The sequence below is a fragment of the Ranitomeya imitator genome, chromosome 1 (assembly GCF_032444005.1).
Source record: "Ranitomeya imitator isolate aRanImi1 chromosome 1, aRanImi1.pri, whole genome shotgun sequence".
NCBI classification, from domain to species: Eukaryota; Metazoa; Chordata; class Amphibia; order Anura; family Dendrobatidae; genus Ranitomeya; species Ranitomeya imitator.
In genome coordinates, this window is record NC_091282.1 from 1,213,591,370 (window position 1) to 1,213,608,953 (window position 17,584).

The window sequence follows — 17,584 nt, forward strand, 5'->3', positions numbered from 1 at the left end:
CTGGCTGCAGCCTCAGCATTTAGAACTCCCTTGCTGCAGCATGCCTGCTAGCCAGTCCACAGTGAAGCTGCCCTCCGGTGACTAATTATCCTATGTGTAGTTCCCTGACTGACCTGAGGGTAAGGGGGGGCGCCGGAGAGCTGCAAGTTCCAAAGCGGAAATGTAAAGTGGGATATACATAAATCCCTGCAGTTCGTGATATATTGAAGCAGCAGTGGGATAACTAAAATAAGCCCCTGCGGTAAATGGAGAGGTCAATAGCCTTGTTTGTGTATTCATCACATTGTAGCAGTGTTGGGATAACCAAGATAAGCCCTCCTGCACATGTGATAGCCGGGTGCTGGCCAAAGGTCACCCACGATCAGTGACATATTGGTGGCAGCATGGTGGGATCCCTGACAGATACTATAGATTCTTTACAGTAAGAGCAGTGAGACAAAGGATTTACTGTAAGAGCAATGAGTAGGATTCTTTACTGTAAGAGCAGTGAGACTATGGAATTCTCTGCCACATGATATTGTAATGGACGATTCACTACAAGTGTAACGAGGCCTGGATGCCTTTCTTGATAAATATAATTTTACGCTATGGGCACTGGATTCTGTGATAGACATCTATCCAGGGAACTTGTCTGGGGCTAAGAGGTCCACAAATTATCAGTCACTCAATATAAAGCCATTAAAACTCCACACATTAGTATCAAAAACTGCTTTTATTATAAAGTGACCGGTCATCCATACTGCCAGAGCCATGCTTCCTCCTCACTTGGCTGCAGACCCTTCAAGATTCAGGTTTGTGTGTTCTGGGTTTCGCAGCTGGAGAACAAACGTGGTCCCCTCAATGCTCAGTCCCTAAGAGAGATTAGATTAGTGAAGACGATAATGAGTGCAGGGGGCACCAAGGAGGCAGTGCAGCGGGCACCCAGGGGGCAATGAGGGAGCAGTTCCACAGGCACAGAGGGAGCAGTGCAGAGGGCAATGAGAAGGCAGTGCCGTGGGCACCGAGGAGGCAGTGCTGCGGGCAATGAAAGGGCAGTGCTGGGGGGCACCGAGGCAGTGCCGCGGGCACCCAGGGGGCAGTGCAGGGGGCAATGAGAAGGCAGTGCTGCGGGCAATGAAAGGGCAGTGCAGGGGGCAATGAGAAGGCAGTGCTGAGGGGACCCAGGGGGCAATGAGGTAGCAGTTCTGCAGGCACCGAGGGAGCAGTGCAGAGGGCAATGAGAAGGCAGTACCGCGGGCACCGAGGAGGCAGTGCTGCGGGCAATGAAAGGGCAGTGCAGGGGACAATGTCAGCTCCATTACCTGCAGGGCTCGGAAGGCTGCCTCCGCCGCATGTTTACTGGAGAAGTTTATAAAGGCGCAGGTCCTGCTGTACAGAATACGGAGGGAATGAATGGCACCAAACCTGCAAGGAGAGAAGAGTCAGCAGCTGCGGCGCGGACGTCAGCACTGCAGGAACCACTCATCACTCACACGGCAAACTGTGATCTCAACACGTCCTCTGTGATCCTGCTGGTAATATTCCCGACCCAGACTGGGTACAACGTGCTGCAGAGAAGGGAGACGGTTACCCAGCGTCACCACAGCAGGCCCCTCAGGTGCCCCCGGGATTACGGCCCCTACCTGCTCGTCGGCACCGGTTTGGCTGCGGGTTTGGCTGTGGGCAGGTTTTGGGCTGCAGTCTTGGGGGCAGATTGTCCTTTATTGGATCTTGTATACACCAGATTACGGGGGATAAACACTTTATTACTATTATTTTCTCCTGCAGAGCCTGCAAGACAGCGTTGCATTAAGCACTGCCCGTCCCCCACATTTCGCACCCTCTGGCGCCCCTCTCGTCACTTACTCAGCGGAGTTGGCATTAGGCCCAGCGGGGTATTACTCAAGGTTATTTTCCTCGCTGCCATAGCCAGCTCCTAGACGAGGAGAAGATATGGGGTGAATATAAGAATAGGGCTGAGGGAGCTGGGCTGTAATGGGGGAGGGGGCACCTGCAACTTCTGCTGACACTCCGCAACCTCCTTGGCCGCCTCCGCACGACTTAGGTCACATGATAAGACTTGCTGGAATGCGGTAATGGCCTCAGAATATCTCTGTGGGTAAAGATGGACACCAATGTTACACGGTCGTGTGGTCGCCCCCCTACAGGTGAGGGTGCAGGCTCTCTCCATTTACCTTCAGTCCCTTCAGGGCTTTGCCTTTTCGGAAATATCCCTTTATAAAATGTGGATGTAACTCCAGTGACCTCTCAGCATCCTGCAGAGCTTCCTGACAGCGACCAACGCGCTCATAACTGTACGAGCGATTCCCCAGGAACCTGCGAGGCGAAGAGCACGCGGGACCTAAGCAAATGGAAAGTAGGCACGGGCCAAGGGGAGGGCCAGGCGCAAGCCAAGATGGGGCAGGAAAGGATTAAGGGCATGGGTCAGGACAAGACAAGATGGGGCAGGAAAGGATTAGGGGTGAGGGTCATGGGGCAGGGCAAACCCAGTGGAATGGTGGAGTGTCGCGGGCCAAGGGGCGGAGCATGCATGGGGCAAGCATAAGGACGTAGCTGGTGTGGGTTTGGGATGTGTCAGGCGTGGGTCAAGGGGCGGAACAGGCACAAGCCCAGTGGAAAGGGTGGAGCAGGCCAAGTATAAGCTGGTGCGGGTTAGGGATGTGTCAGGCGTGGGTCAAGAAGCGGAACAGGTGCAAGCCCAGTGGAAAGGGTGGAGCAGGTGCAGGCCAAGTATAAGCTGGTGCGGGTTAGGGATGTGTCAGGCGTGGGTTAAGGGGCGGAACAGGCACAAGCCCAGTGGAAGGGTGGAGCAGGCGGGAGCGGCAGTGGATGTGAGTCACATGGGAGGCGGAGGGCGGCACACACTGGGCATGATCAGGATATATAAAGAAATGCAGACATCACATTAGTATGACTGCTAGCACCCTGCAAGCTGTGAATAATGGCGAATGTCTTCTCCAGCCACCACAGACTGCCCCTTCCCCCCCACAACTGTCCATCCATAGGGAAAACAGGAGGGTGGGGGATCATCTCAAAACCAAACTACTATGGAAGGTCAGCAAGGAGATTGTCAGCAGGGTGGGAGACCTATCCTTAGTCACACCCAGTGCATGCAGGGAATATGACAGCAATATACAGCGCATGGACCCCACGTAGATAATGGGGTGATGCCAGCCGTGCCCACAGGGTGAATGCCCACACAGAAGAGCGCCTCCCGCAGGAGCCCCTGTACTCACCTGTAGTCACCGGGGTTTAATCTAATAGCTTCAGTATAATAATGTAACGCCTCCATGTAGCGCCCCATGCTGGCCAAATTATTACCAATACCTATTGGGGACAACCAACATTAGGAGGCAGCGGACGGGGGTTATACACGGCTGCAACAGCTGGGGGAAGGCGGTCGACTTACTCGCTAAATCCACACTCTGCTGTATGCTATAGAGATCCACAGCACGCCCCTACAAGAAAGAAAGAATCAGAGCGTGAGGCGAGAGTGGGGGATGGGAGAGGAGGCATATCTAAAGAAAAATATAATGCTGTCTACAGGGAATGAGTTTGAAGAGCTAAAGCCAGTAATGAAGTGAGGCTTGCAAGCCAAAAGCAGTAAAAAAGGATTTGGAGGGGGTATGTCAAAAGCAAAAGAAAAGTCAAAGATGCTATAGGATTTTTACAGGATGAAAAAGGTAAAGTAGTCAAAAATGATGTTGAGAAGGACAAACTTTTAAATTCCTATTTTGCATCTGTGTTCTCTAAGAAAACAATAGGAACATCAACTGATCTTCACAGGGCCATTGAAGGAATAAATGAATCCACACTGTTCCCTCACCATCTCTCTGTTTATGGATACTTAGCTAATTTACACGAATTTACATCTCCTGGTCCAGATGAATTACATCCTAAGGTACTGAAAGAGGTAGCAGAGGAAATTACAGAACCACTAGCAAGAATCTTTGAAAAATCCTGGAGAACGAGAGAAGTCCCAGAGAATTGGAAAAGAGCAAATGTTGTCTATCTTTAAAAAAGGAAAGAAGACGGAGCGAGGAAAATACAGGCCAATGAGCCTTACTTCTATACCAGGAAAGATCTTTGAATAATTTATTAAACACAATAAGTATGTAAGTACTTGGATAAGAATACAGCAATTAACCATAGCCAGCATGGGTTTGTAGAAAACAAGTCATGCCAGACTAATCCAATTTCCTTCTATGATGGAATCACTGACTGGGTGGATCAGAGAAATGCGGTATAGTACATTTCGACTTCAGCAAAGCATTTGATAAAGTATTTCATACTATCCTTATTGAAAAAATGACCAAGTATGGGAGAGAGAAGAGACTATGAGGGAACAGAGCAAGAGGATAGTATGGGGGAGAGGGAAAGATCAAAGGGAGCAAAGAGTGTATGTGGATGAGGGGTGAAGAACAAGCACAGAGAGGGGAAACACTGAAGATGCAAGTTAGCAGAGGGACAGAGTAGAGGTGTGACTGAGAGGTATGGAGGGAAATCATGTCAGGGCTCCTTACATTTCCCTGTGCTGCTGGTGGAGACGTCTTTGACTTTTCTACCAGTGGGTTCATGTTCTCCTGCATGCTGTCCTGGGATTTGTCTCGCCCTCTTTCACGTAAAACTTCCTTATTTCGCTCTTTCCTCTCCGGCTTTGGTTTATTCTCCATCTTTTTTTGTGCCTGACGTACAAATGAGCTTCCAAGATCGAGACTGTCCTGAATCATAGAGCGTGAGTCAGACATGACAGCGGCGGTGGAGTCACAGATTGCACAAAGCTCGTCATTGCTCACCTCATTTCCTAATTCTCCAATATCATCCTGTGCACCGTCCGTAGCGAGCGCAGCTCTGGTACCATCTACTGGATCCTAGCACAAGCGAGAGAGTCAAACCCTGCCAGAAATGGCAGCTGCCGCCCCCCCCTCCCACCACCAACATCAGACATTCGGCTGACCACCCTGTCCTCACTTAACGGTAACCAGTCACCTGAATCACCCGTGTTTTGAGAAGCATGAATAAGGTTACAGGCTCACTTTAACTTTCCTTGACATAACCACTATTAACACCAGTTTTAACCTTCCCACTCATACTGGTCCCAACAGTAAGGGTATGTGTCCACGTTCAGGAAACGCTGCGTAGAGCCGCAGCGTCAAACACGCAGCGTCCAGATGTCACAGCACAGTGGAGGGGATTTCATGAAATCCTGTCTCCACTATGCGTTAAAAAAGCCAGGCGGCAGACCCGCGGAAACGGACATGCGTCGCGTCTTTTCAGAACACAACATATCTTACTACGCAACAGCTTACTACGCATGTCACATGCCGGCTTACCTGTCCCGCCGCCGGAAGCCCCGCGTCCACTGCAGTTCTCGCGGTAAGATAAGTTCTTGCGATAACTTAGCTTACCGCGAGAACTGCCGTGCACATGACCGGGGGTTATCTCCGGTCACACTAGGCTGGTTCTCACGGTCAGCTGACCGAATGCTAGAATGTAGGTGATCGCTGGAGAGTTATCTCCGGTGATCATCTACAAGCTCTGCGATGTCTGGATGTCAGGCATCCAGATGTAGCAGAGCTGGACTCGTCGTGGGACATTCGTTATGGGATATCTGCGGACAGGGAGTATGAATTTGTTTTTTTGTTTTTTTTTTGCGGGACGAGGGGCTTCAAGAGGATTGAGCGTACAATAAAGATATGGTCAAAAAGTGTGTGTAATCATTTCATTAAAATACTTTTTTCTAGTGTCTGTTTTACTTACACTTAACTAGGATTAATAATGGATAGGCGTCTTATTGACGCCTCGCCATTATTAACCGGGCTTAATGTCCCCTAAGGTGTCATTAACCCCTTATTACCCCATATCCCACAGCTACACAGGAGTGGGAAGAGAGGCTAAGCGCCGGAATATATATATATATATATATATATATATATATATATATATACACATACAGTGGGGCAAAAAAGTATTTAGTCAGTCAGCAATAGTGCAAGTTCCACCACTTAAAAAGATGAGAGGCGTCTGTAATTTACATCATAGGTAGACCTCAACTATGGGAGACAAACTGAGAAAAAAAATCCAGAAAATCACATTGTCTGTTTTTTTAACATTTTATTTGCATAAATATGGTGGAAAATAAGTATTTGGTCAGAAACAAAATTTCATCTCAATACTTTGTAATATATCCTTTGTTGGCAATGACAGAGGTCAAACGTTTTCTGTAAGTCTTCACAAGGTTGCCACACACTGTTGTTGGTATGTTGGCCCATTCCTCCATGCAGATCTCCTCTAGAGCAGTGATGTTTTTGGCTTTTCGCTTGGCAACACGGACTTTCAACTCCCTCCAAAGGTTTTCTATAGGGTTGAGATCTGGAGACTGGCTAGGCCACTCCAGGACCTTGAAATGCTTCTTACGAAGCCACTCCTTCGTTGCCCTGGCGGTGTGCTTTGGATCATTGTCATGTTGAAAGACCCAGCCACGTTTCATCTTCAATGCCCTTGCTGATGGAAGGAGGTTTGCACTCAAAATCTCACGATACATGGCCCCATTCATTCTTTCATGTACCCGGATCAGTCGTCCTGGCCCCTTTGCAGAGAAACAGCCCCAAAGCATGATGTTTCCACCACCATGCTTTACAGTAGGTATGGTGTTTGATGGATGCAACTCAGTATTCTTTTTCCTCCAAACATGACAAGTTGTGTTTCTACCAAACAGTTCCAGTTTGGTTTCATCAGACCATAGGACATTCTCCCAAAACTCCTCTGGATCATCCAAATGCTCTCTAGCAAACTTCAGACGGGCCCGGACATGTACTGGCTTAAGCAGTGGGACACGTCTGGCACTGCAGGATCTGAGTCCATGGTGGCGTAGTGTGTTACTTATGGTAGGCCTTGTTACATTGGTCCCAGCTCTCTGCAGTTCATTCACTAGGTCCCCCCGCGTGGTTCTGGGATTTTTGCTCACCGTTCTTGTGATCATTCTGACCCCACGGGGTGGGATTTTGCGTGGAGCCCCAGATCGAGGGAGATTATCAGTGGTCTTGTATGTCTTCCATTTTCTAATTATTGCTCCCACTGTTGATTTCTTCACTCCAAGCTGGTTGGCTATTGCAGATTCAGTCTTCCCAGCCTGGTGCAGGGCTACAATTTTGTTTCTGGTGTCCTTTGACAGCTCTTTGGTCTTCACCATAGTGGAGTTTGGAGTCAGACTGTTTGAGGGTGTGCACAGGTGTCTTTTTATACTGATAACAAGTTTAAACAGGTGCCATTACTACAGGTAATGAGTGGAGGAAAGAGGAGACTCTTAAAGAAGAAGTTACAGGTCTGTGAGAGCCAGAAATCTTGATTGTTTGTTTCTGACCAAATACTTATTTTCCACCATAATATGCAAAAAAAATGTTAAAAAAAGACAATGTGATTTTCTGGATTTTTTTTTCTCAGTTTGTCTCCCATAGTTGAGGTCTACCTATGATGTAAATTACAGACGCCTCTCATCTTTTTAAGTGGTGGAACTTGCACTATTGCTGACTGACTAAATACTTTTTTGCCCCACTGTATATATATATATAGCACCATTTCTGGGGCGGCTGGTATATATAGCCGGGGGGGAGCAATATCCATGGTCCCTCTCTAGGCTATGAATATCAGCCCGCAGCTGTCCGAGTAGCCTTTCTGGCTATAAATTATAGGGGGACCCCACATCATTTTTTTGGGGGGGATCCCCCTATTTTTATAGCTCGTAAAGGCTTCGCAGACAGCTGCGGGCTGATATTCATAGCCTGGGAAGCTCCATGGGTATTAACCCCTTCCCAGGCTACAAATATCAGTCCCCCAGTCGCTGGCTTTCCCTCTCTGGCGCAGAAATGTACGCAGGAGCCCACGCCATTTTTTTTTTTTTTTAATTAAACATATTGCATTTAAGGCCGGGGTAAATACCCGTCACTGCCACAGGCACTCGGGACTGGAGCGTTCAGCTGCATAGAAATACATGCAGCCGCACACTCCGGTCCCGAGTGCCCACGGCAGTGTCGGGTATCCATCTATCGTATCTATTATCCATCTATCAATATATATATATAGATAGATAGATAGATAGATAGATAGATAGATATCGGTAGATAGATAGATATATCGATAGAAAGATACCATAGATTAATAGATCCATAGATAGATAGATACGATAGAAACAGATACGATAGATATGTATCATATCTATCTATTGTATCCATCTAACGTATCTATCTATCTAGCTGTGTGTGCATATTCTTCAATGGAGTATGTAAATGAAGAGGTTGGACAAGAAATTACATCACAATTCTTTTTTTTGTATATCTTTATTGAGCTTACAAAAACACACACAAATCCGCATGAAAAAAACGCATCAATAAACGCATGAATTACGCGTCAAAAACGCAGGTGACCTGCCAGTGACCTCAGGTGCAGATTTGGTGCAGATTTGACCTGCCTCAAATCCTGATGCAATCCTGAACGTGGACAAAAACCCTAAGGGTATGTTTCCACGTGCAGTAAACGCTGCGTGTTTGACGCTGCATAGAGACGCAGCGTCAAACACGCAGCGTCCAGATGTTACAGCATAGTGGAGGGGATTTAATGAAATCCTGTCTCCACTATGCGTGGTAACACGCACGCGGCGGCCCTGCGACTCCGGACATGCGGCGCGTCTTTTAAGATCGCAGCATGTCCGTATACCTTGCGGCAACGCTGCGTCGCCGCAAGGTATAACACAGGGCCCTATGGTGGGGTGCGATGATCCTGGATGTGTGCTATGAACACATCCGGCATCATCGCATCCCAGAAAGGGGGCGGAGCTTAGTGTAGAGCGGGTTTGCCGCTCCGACGAAACCGCCGGCCATCCTGATCGTGAACACATACCCTAATTCTCCCAGTGTCTACTAGACCACAGTCTGCCACCACCTGGCAGCGCCACTCACTAGGTTCTCCCCCACCGGCTGCTCCTCCTCCTTTAGCTTCTGCTGACGTTTACGATCCTTCTGTCTCTGGATAAATGAAAAATTGATTCAAATCACACAGACCAACAGGAGGGGCCACCAACGAAAGAGGAGAAAGATGGGAGGGGAACCCACAGACACCAGAGGAGAGGGAGACAGGAAGGGGGCCTCAGAGGCCAGTGGAGTGGGGTCCAGATGCCAGAGGAGAGGAAGACTGGAGGAGGCTCCCCAGATGCCAGAGGGGAAACACAGGAGGGGGACCCACAGATGCCAGAAGATATAAAGAGGGGAGGTGGAGCAATGCGAGGGAACATGGAAAGTACACAGCAAAGATACATCAAAGAAAGAAATTACAGAAAGGTAATAACAAGAGGCCAGAGAGATAAAAAGGAGGAGGGGAGAAAATAATGGCATCAAGGTTTTTATAATCACCTTCTTCTTCAGTCTCTTTTTATCCGCTTTCTCCTTTTCCTTTTTCTCCTCCTCTAGGAGTTCTTCAGCATTTTTATCTGCCTGCTGCAACAAGACGCAAGTCACACTGATAACTCAGGCAACTCAGTACCTGATCCCCGACATCATCTCAGCTGAGCCGTCCACCCTCCAATATCATCCGAACTGAGCCGTCACCCTCCGATCTCCAATATCATCCCAGCTGAGCTGTCTACCCTCCGATCTCCAATATCATCCCAGCTGAGCTGTCTACCCTCCGATCTCCAATATCATCCCAGCTGAGCTGTCCACCCTCCGATCTCCAATATCATCCCAGCTGAGCTGTGCACCCTCCGATCTCCAATCTCACCTTAGCTGAGCCGTCTACCCTCCGATCTCCAATATCATCCCAGCTGAGCTGTCCACCCTCCGATCTCCAATCTCACCTTAGCTGAGCCGTCTACCCTCCGATCTCCAATATCATCCCAGCTGAGCTGTCCACCCTCCGATCTCCAATATCATCCCAGCTGAGCCGTCTACCCTCCGATCTCCAATATCATCCCAGTTGAGTTGTCCGCCCTCCGATCTCCAATATCATCCCAGTTGAGTTGTCCGCCCTCCGATCTCCAATATCATCCCAGTTGAGTTGTCCACCCTCCGATCCCCAATATCATCCCAGCTGAGCTGTCCGCCCTCCGATCCCCAATATCATCCCAGCTGAGCTGTCCGCCCTCCGATCCCCAATATCATCCCAGCTGAGCTGTCTACCCTCCGATCTCCAATATCATCCCAGTTGAGTTGTCCACCCTCCGATCTCCAATATCATCCCAGTTGAGCTGTCCACCCTCCGATCCCCAATATCATCCCAGCTGAGCTGTCTACCCTCCGATCTCCAATATCATCCCAGTTGAGCCATCCACCTTCGGACATCATCACAACAGAAACTGATCAACCAATTCCGCCCATCACACTTCCACATCAGCCTCCAGCAGCCTGGCCTCGGCCTCTCCTCTTACCTCTCTAGTTATATAATTACTGGTATGCAAATTATAATCTTGAGAATAAAGAAAAGACGGGCGGAAGCCACAATATGTCCCTGGAGCAGATGTCCCATCCCAGAAGCCACAGTCCTCATCAACCTCATCGTCGTCATTATAATAATAGTATTCATCAGGATAACTGTCATCCGAATCTAGAGCAAAAAGAAAGACATCACGTAAGTTCTACCCACCTGGGAGCGATTATATAAATACAGGAAGGAATATTAACCCCTTTCAAGCCAATGTCCCCCTCCTTCAGGATCCTCCATCCCGTCCCCTTCCTAATCCTGTGATTCTCCTCCTCAGTCTAGTAGCCTCACTTTACATAAGACGAGCCCAGCCACCTCCCTAATTATTTTTTTTCCTTTTTTTGTAAAAAAGGGAAAATTTCGAATTTCCCCTTGTAGTCCATTAAGAATAAATGTAAAAAAAGAAAATATTTAGTATTGACGGATTCGTTAAGGTTCAATCTATCAAACTCTGAAACAAATGAAACCGATCGCGCCGCATTATATTGTGGAGCCGCATTGCACTGCGGAGTTACATTTTGGTCACAATTTAAACACACTTGGAATTTTTCTCCATTCTCCTGAACATCATATGGTAAATTACTGCAAAAAAAACCTGTTTGACTCCTCCCTCCTATTACTGGTATGATCCCTATTTATGACACCCTGTCAGGGGATTCATACCATCGGGACATCGTAACACACCATCTATTCCTCAATCCCCTGGCCAAATTAGTATCAGCAGGTAGGCATCTCACTGCTCAGACTTATCACTTCTCATGGGTATTAAACATGGTGTAGCGCCCGCATCTCTTCCTGCAGCCCCTCTCCCTGCAGAGACATCAGCGTACTCACTGCCGAGGCTCCCGTCCTGCTCCTTCCGGGTCTGCTGCTGCATGGGGTGTGTGCACTCCTAGCGAGTCTCCAGGCACTGTGCTTAGAGCGCGCATGCGCACACACACTTCCTCTTTCTTAAAGGGGCCATGTGCATTCCTCTAGAGTGTCCCAAGCCAATAGCTGGAGGTCTCTGACTATTTAAAGTGCTTCCTCCAACATGGAGGTGCCTGTGCAATGTTGTGAATTTGTTCCTAACACACCTGCAAGTACTGGGACCTGAGAACTGACATCTCAGTCTGCTGCACGCGCCAGTGCTTCCTTCAAACAGTAGCAGAGTCCGCTGCACCCACCAGTGCTTTCCCATCTTGATACGCTGGCAGTACCGGCCGATTCCAAATCCTCTCGAGCGGCAGTTACCACCACAGTGACCCACCAGGCAGCCAGTTATGCACCAGGTTCGGGACCATTTTTGTCAGCTCCTCCACGCTTTAGCAGAGATCCCACCCTGTGTAGAGGGTTCATGAACCTTTGGCTCATCAGTTCACCACGGACCGAGCCAAAGTGGCCTTCATCATGTCACATCTATCTGGTGAGGCCCTAGCATGGGCATGTGGGAAAGTAGGGATCCGTTAATATCAAACCTACAGTCCTTCTTGGAAGCCTTTCGTAAGGTCTTAGACGAGCCTGGTCCTGTTTCTTCTGCAGCCTCTTTTCTGCTCTTGTTACGCCAAAGTAACCTCTCCGTGGGCCAGTATGCGGTCCATTTCCATACCTTGTCTTCAGAACTCACTTGGTGGCTCTGGTGTCAACCTTCTGGGAAAGTCTCTCCGGGCGAATCAAGGACGATCTGGCAGGCCAAGAGATACCCACCTCTAAGGATGACCTGTTGTCTCCTGCAAACCGAATTGACATTAGGTTCCAGGAACGGACCAAAGAGGTGAATCGAGAGAGAAGATCGGTACGCCTGGCTCCCACCTTTCAACCACCAATCATTAAGCAAGTTCTTGCTGCGACTTCTTCGCTTGAATCTATGCAGATTGACCACGTGAAGCTATCTAAGCGCCGCCAAGATGTTAGTCAGGCCGAAGGGACATGCATCTACTGCAGCAGCTCTGAATACCTTATTTGTTCCTGCCCCGAGAGACTGGGAAACGCCAGCACCCAGGGTCGGTAAGAGAGGTTGCCCTGGGCAAGACTTCTACCTCTCCATCATTGACCCTAACTGTATCTGTCTCCGGTGGCAAGGTGACTTGTTGAATTGGCCCACCTGGACTCTGGCTCTGCAGGTAACTTTGTTCAACAGGCTGTGGTCGAGCGGTATAAGATTCCGGTCCTACGTCTTCCGGATCAGTTGGGTGATTTCTTCAGTGGATGGAAAGCCTTTTCCCGAGACCATCCAGTTCATCACGGAGCTTCAGGTGGGGATGCTGCATTCAGAGATTTCTCTTCATGTGCCGTCTGGTCTCTCTTATCCTCTACTACTAGGTCTCCGGTGGCTGCAAAAACACGAACTTGTTCTGGACTGGAGGTCTGGAGAAGTACTCCGTTGGGGCTCAGGATGTCATGAAATGTGCCTTGCTCCCGTTCGTACTGTCCGGTCTCCGACTTCTACTTCTCCTGCCAATTTGCTGGGCCTGCCCGCGGCATATTGGATGTATGCGGACGTTTTTGACAAGGAGGAGACCTTGCCACCTCATCGGCTATATGACCGCCCGATTGACCTCCTGCCTGGTACCTCACCTCCACGAGGACAAATCTACCTCCGTCCCAGGTCGAGACTCACGCTATGTTCGAATATACAGAAGAGAACCTCGCTAGGAGATTTATCTGGAAATCCTCATCTCTGGCCAGGGCTGGGTTTTTCTTTGTGAAGAAAAAGGATGGCTCTCTGCAACCCTGCATTGAATACAGGAGGGCCACCTGTAAGCTACTGGATGTTACTTTGGATTTCTCATCTTCTTACTATCCTTCATCCAATGGCCAAGTGGAACGAGTCAATCAGATCCTGCCTAATTTTCTCCGGCATTTTGTCAATGCTCATCACAGTGACTGGGTTGAGCTCTTGCCTTGGGCCGAATTCTCTTACAATAACCACATGAGCGAGTCTTCGCCCAAATCTGTTTTTGTGGTCTACGGTCAACACCTCAAAGTGCCGTTCCCTATGGCTGTCACCTCCAATATTCCTGCTGCCCAATCCCTTGACAGGAACTTTTCAGAGATCTGGGAGGGCACCAAAGAGTCTTTGGTAAAATCCTCTGAACGGATGAAAAGACTCGCAGATAGATGTCTGGATTCACCTCTTTCATCCTGGAGCTATGGTCTGGCTATCATCTAAATATATCCGCCTCAAGATACCATCCTATTAGTAGGGTCCTCGCTTCATTGGTCCCTTCGAGGTGTTGAAACACAATCCAGTAGCCTGCAAACTCGAACTCCAGGCCTCCTTGCGAATCCGCAATTCCTTCCATGTGTCTCTTTCTCAAACCTATTGTCCTCAGTTCTTTCTTCAAGGTTCCTGGTGCCATTCCGACTCCTGTCAGTGCTGAGGACGTTTTCGAAGTAGAGAACAATTTGGCCACCAAGAAAGGTAAGAGGAAAGACCTACTTTCTTGTGGATTGGAAGGTGTCTGGGCCTGAGGAGAGGTCCTGGGAGCCCAGGGAGAATATCCATGCCCCTCTCCTCCTAGAGAAAGTTCTGACAGGCTTGAAAAAGAGGGGGCGTAAGAGGGGGTACTGTAGCACTCACATCTCTGCCTGCAGTCCCTCTCTCCCTGCAGAGACATCCGCGTACTCACCGCCGAGGCTTCCATCCTGCTCCTTCCGGGTCTGCTGCTGCCCGGGGTGCGTGCACTCCTAGCAGGTCTCCAGGCACTGTGCCTAGAGTGCGCATGCACACACTTCCCATTTCTTAAAGGGGCCGTGCGTGTTCCTCTAAAGTGTCCCCAGCCAATAGCTGGAGGTATCTTACTATTTAAAGCGCCTCCTCCAACATGGACATGCATCTTAGTCTGCTGCACCCGCCAGTGCTTCCTTCGGCGGTAGCCGAGTCCGCTGCACCCGCCAGTGCTTCCTTCAACAGTAGCCAAGTCCGCTGAATCCGCCAGTGCTTACCTCAACGCCAGCTCAGCCTGTGGTTCCTGTCTTCTCGTCTGCCTGCATCTATTGGACATTCCCCTGGGCCATCCCAGCTACCCGTTCCTTAGGGTCAGCTGCCATCTACCCAAGGTCAGTCCTGGAGTAGCATCTGCATCACCTCCCTTGTCTCTCCACAGACAGCGGTGATGTTAGCTGCTGCATGTCCGTGGTCAGATTGGGTGAGGCTCCTAGTGAAGCCCCTCCAGGTCTTCCTTGGGCTTTGGCACAGTGGTTCCACCACCCAGCCCATTACACATGGCCTCATTTATGTAACCTTCTTGTGGCACAAACTACTGCAACTATCCTCTATAGGTGTACCATGTTCTGTGCAGTATACCAGTATTGTGTTCAAAATACTATCCATCCAATATGAGTAACCAGATGAATCCATGTTTTTGGTATAAATTATATCACCAAACGTCACACAATTTACCAGTCGGTGCAGTAGATTCTAAGAAAACCCCCAGGCTATGCAGCATTCATGATCTGCAGGTTTTTGCATCTGAGTATTAGATTAATTGATTGAAAGGGGATGTTCAAAATGATAGCAATGTGGAGATCAATCAGTGCAGTCCATCATTCTGTGAAGAGACAGGTGTGAATCCAGTGGCCCTTATCTAAGGGTGAAGCCAGGACATGTTGGATATGCATTTCTCCGTGAAAGCCTGAGAAATATGGGGCGTACGAGACATCGTGCAGAAGAATCACGTACTTTAGATTAAAAAGTTGATAGGAGGGTAAAACTTCTAATGAAGTGCAGACGACAATGATCGGCTGTTCAGCTAAAATAATCTCCAATGCTTTATAATGGAAAGCCAAACCAGAGAGAGACGTGGAAGAAAGCGGAAGACGACCATTCTAATGGATGGAAGAATAGCCAGAATGGAAGATCAGCCAATGATCGGATCCAGGATGATCACAGACAGTCTCACTTTACCAGCGAGGACTGTGACAGGTAGAAGATGCCGGTGTGACGCTAATCTCTTACCAAGAAGTCCCTGCAAAGTCCCACTGTTAGAAAAAAAACACATGTACTGAAGCGGATACAATCTGCCAAAGAACACATCAACTGGCCTAAAGAGAAAAGGAGAAACATTTTGTGGACTGATGAAAGTAAAATTGTTCTTTTTGGGTCCAAGGGCCGCAGACAGTTCATCAGACGACCCCCAAACTCTGCAGCCACAGTACCCTCTGAAGACCGTGAAGCATGGTGGTGCATGCATCATGATACGGGCAGGTTTCTCTTACTATGGTGCTGGACCTATTTACTGCATACCAGGCATCAGTTTGCAGATAGTAAAATTCTTGAAGAGGTCATGTTGCCTTACGCTGAAGAGGACATGCCCTTGATATAGGGACATCAACCCTAAACACACCAGGAAACGACCAAAATCTTAGTTCCAGTACAACAAAATAGGCACTGATGTGACAATACATGTGTTCATGTAAGAGTTGATAGGCCGGAGTGATGGACAGGTGCATGCGCGGTCTTCCCCCACAGATGGTGAACTGAATAGTCCACAAGAAAATGGAGAATAGGCGCTGGTGAATGATGCCGCAGGACTCTGGAACTAATCCCCCCAAGGTAAGTAGCGAAAACTACAAGATGGGGTGAGATGGGTAAATGGAAGAGTGATCACACTGGCTGTCATAGGCTACCCTCCCTAATGAGGATGGGGGAGTAACCCTTTGAGTGTCACAAGCCATATGACATGCTAGTCCATGGTATACAGGTTTAAGACCATCTTTTGGATACAAGACACATATATTTATTGGCAGACCAATCCAGATCATAGGATTGGATGACCTGTGGAAGTGACGTAACAAGAGGTATAAGGGTATGTGCACACGTAGAATGATCCTCTGCGGATTTTCTCGCAGCGGATTTGATAAATCCGCAGGGCAAAAACTGCGCGTTTTTCCTGCGGATTTACCGCGTTTTTTTGTGTGGATTCCACTGCGGTTTTACACCTGCGGTTTTCTATTATGGAGCAGGTGTAAAGCCGCTGCGGAATCCACACAAAGAATTGACATGCTGCGGAATGTAACCCGCTGTGTTTCCACGCGTTTTTTTCCCCAGCATGTGCACTGCGGATTGCGTTTCCCATAGGTTTACATTGTACTGGGAAACTGCTGCGGACCCGCAGCTGCAGAAATGCCGCGGATCCGCAGCAAAATCCGCATCGTGTGCACATACCCTTAAGGCCATGTGCACACGTTGCAGATTTTTGTGCAGATTTCTTCTTTTTTTTACCCCTGCAGATTTCTGTTATGGAATTGGTGCAGAAACACAGCAGATCTGCACAAAGAATGGACATGCTCCTTTTTTGAATCTGCTGCGTTTTCTGTGCAGATTTTTCTGCACCATCAGCACAGCATTTTTTTTTTGCCATTGATTTACATTGTACTGTAAGTCACTTGCAGATTTGCAGCGTTTCTGCGTGGAAAAAAAAAGCTGCAGTACTGCAGGAAATCTGCAACGTGTGCACATACCCTAAAAAAGGTCTGGCCACGTTTGTCCAGCTCATTATAGCCTCACTCCCCTGATGATGCCGCAAGGCGAAACATGTTGGGAAGGATAATGGCTGATAAATGTCACAGGCGTAGTGCACAGAACATGGGGCACCTATAGAGAATAGTTGCAGTAATTTATGCTACAAGTAGGTTACATAGATAAGGCCATGTTTACCCTAATACCCCATGAGAAATGGTGAGATACCCACCTGCTGATCCTAATTTGGCCAGGATTGAGGGATAGCTGGTGTGTTACGATGTCCCTATGAATCCCCTGACCGGGTGTCATAAATAGGGATCATACCAGTAATAGGAGGGACGAGTCAAACAAGCTAATACACATATATAGTAAAAAACCGCGCGCTAAAATGCCCCTGCAAGTAATCAGCACCAGTACTTTATATGAGCAACTGGAAGAAGTTCCTCTTTCTCACCAGATCATGGTGTTTTAAATGTGTCCTCAAAAGTTTAAATTAAAAGTTTTACTTTAGGGTCCTTAACCCCTTTACCCCCGAGGGTGGTTTGCACGATAATGACCGAGCCAATTTTTACAATTCTGACCACTGTCCCTTTATGAGGTTATAACTCTGGAACGCTTCAACGGATCCCGGTGATTCTGACATTGTTTTCTCGTGACATATTGTACTTC

General features: G+C 48.4%; 1 protein-coding gene across 1 annotated transcript in view; it reads right to left on the reverse strand.

Moving 5' to 3' along the window:
* Nucleotides 1-693: 693 nt before the first annotated feature.
* TTC31 (tetratricopeptide repeat domain 31) overlaps nt 694-17,584 on the reverse strand; it is a 37,487-nt gene continuing 20,596 nt past the window's right edge. The window contains exons 2-15 of the mRNA XM_069744996.1: nt 10,418-10,593; nt 9,405-9,488; nt 8,955-9,020; nt 4,797-4,871; nt 4,524-4,721; nt 3,410-3,458; nt 3,237-3,327; nt 2,175-2,316; nt 1,991-2,092; nt 1,846-1,915; nt 1,623-1,770; nt 1,473-1,547; nt 1,302-1,404; nt 694-851 (exon numbers count right to left, since the gene is read on the reverse strand). Of these exons, the coding sequence (XP_069601097.1) occupies nt 762-851; nt 1,302-1,404; nt 1,473-1,547; nt 1,623-1,770; nt 1,846-1,915; nt 1,991-2,092; nt 2,175-2,316; nt 3,237-3,327; nt 3,410-3,458; nt 4,524-4,721; nt 4,797-4,871; nt 8,955-9,020; nt 9,405-9,488; nt 10,418-10,593 (1,469 nt within the window). The 3' untranslated portion in view covers nt 694-761. The remainder of the gene's footprint in view (nt 852-1,301; nt 1,405-1,472; nt 1,548-1,622; nt 1,771-1,845; nt 1,916-1,990; nt 2,093-2,174; nt 2,317-3,236; nt 3,328-3,409; nt 3,459-4,523; nt 4,722-4,796; nt 4,872-8,954; nt 9,021-9,404; nt 9,489-10,417; nt 10,594-17,584) is intronic.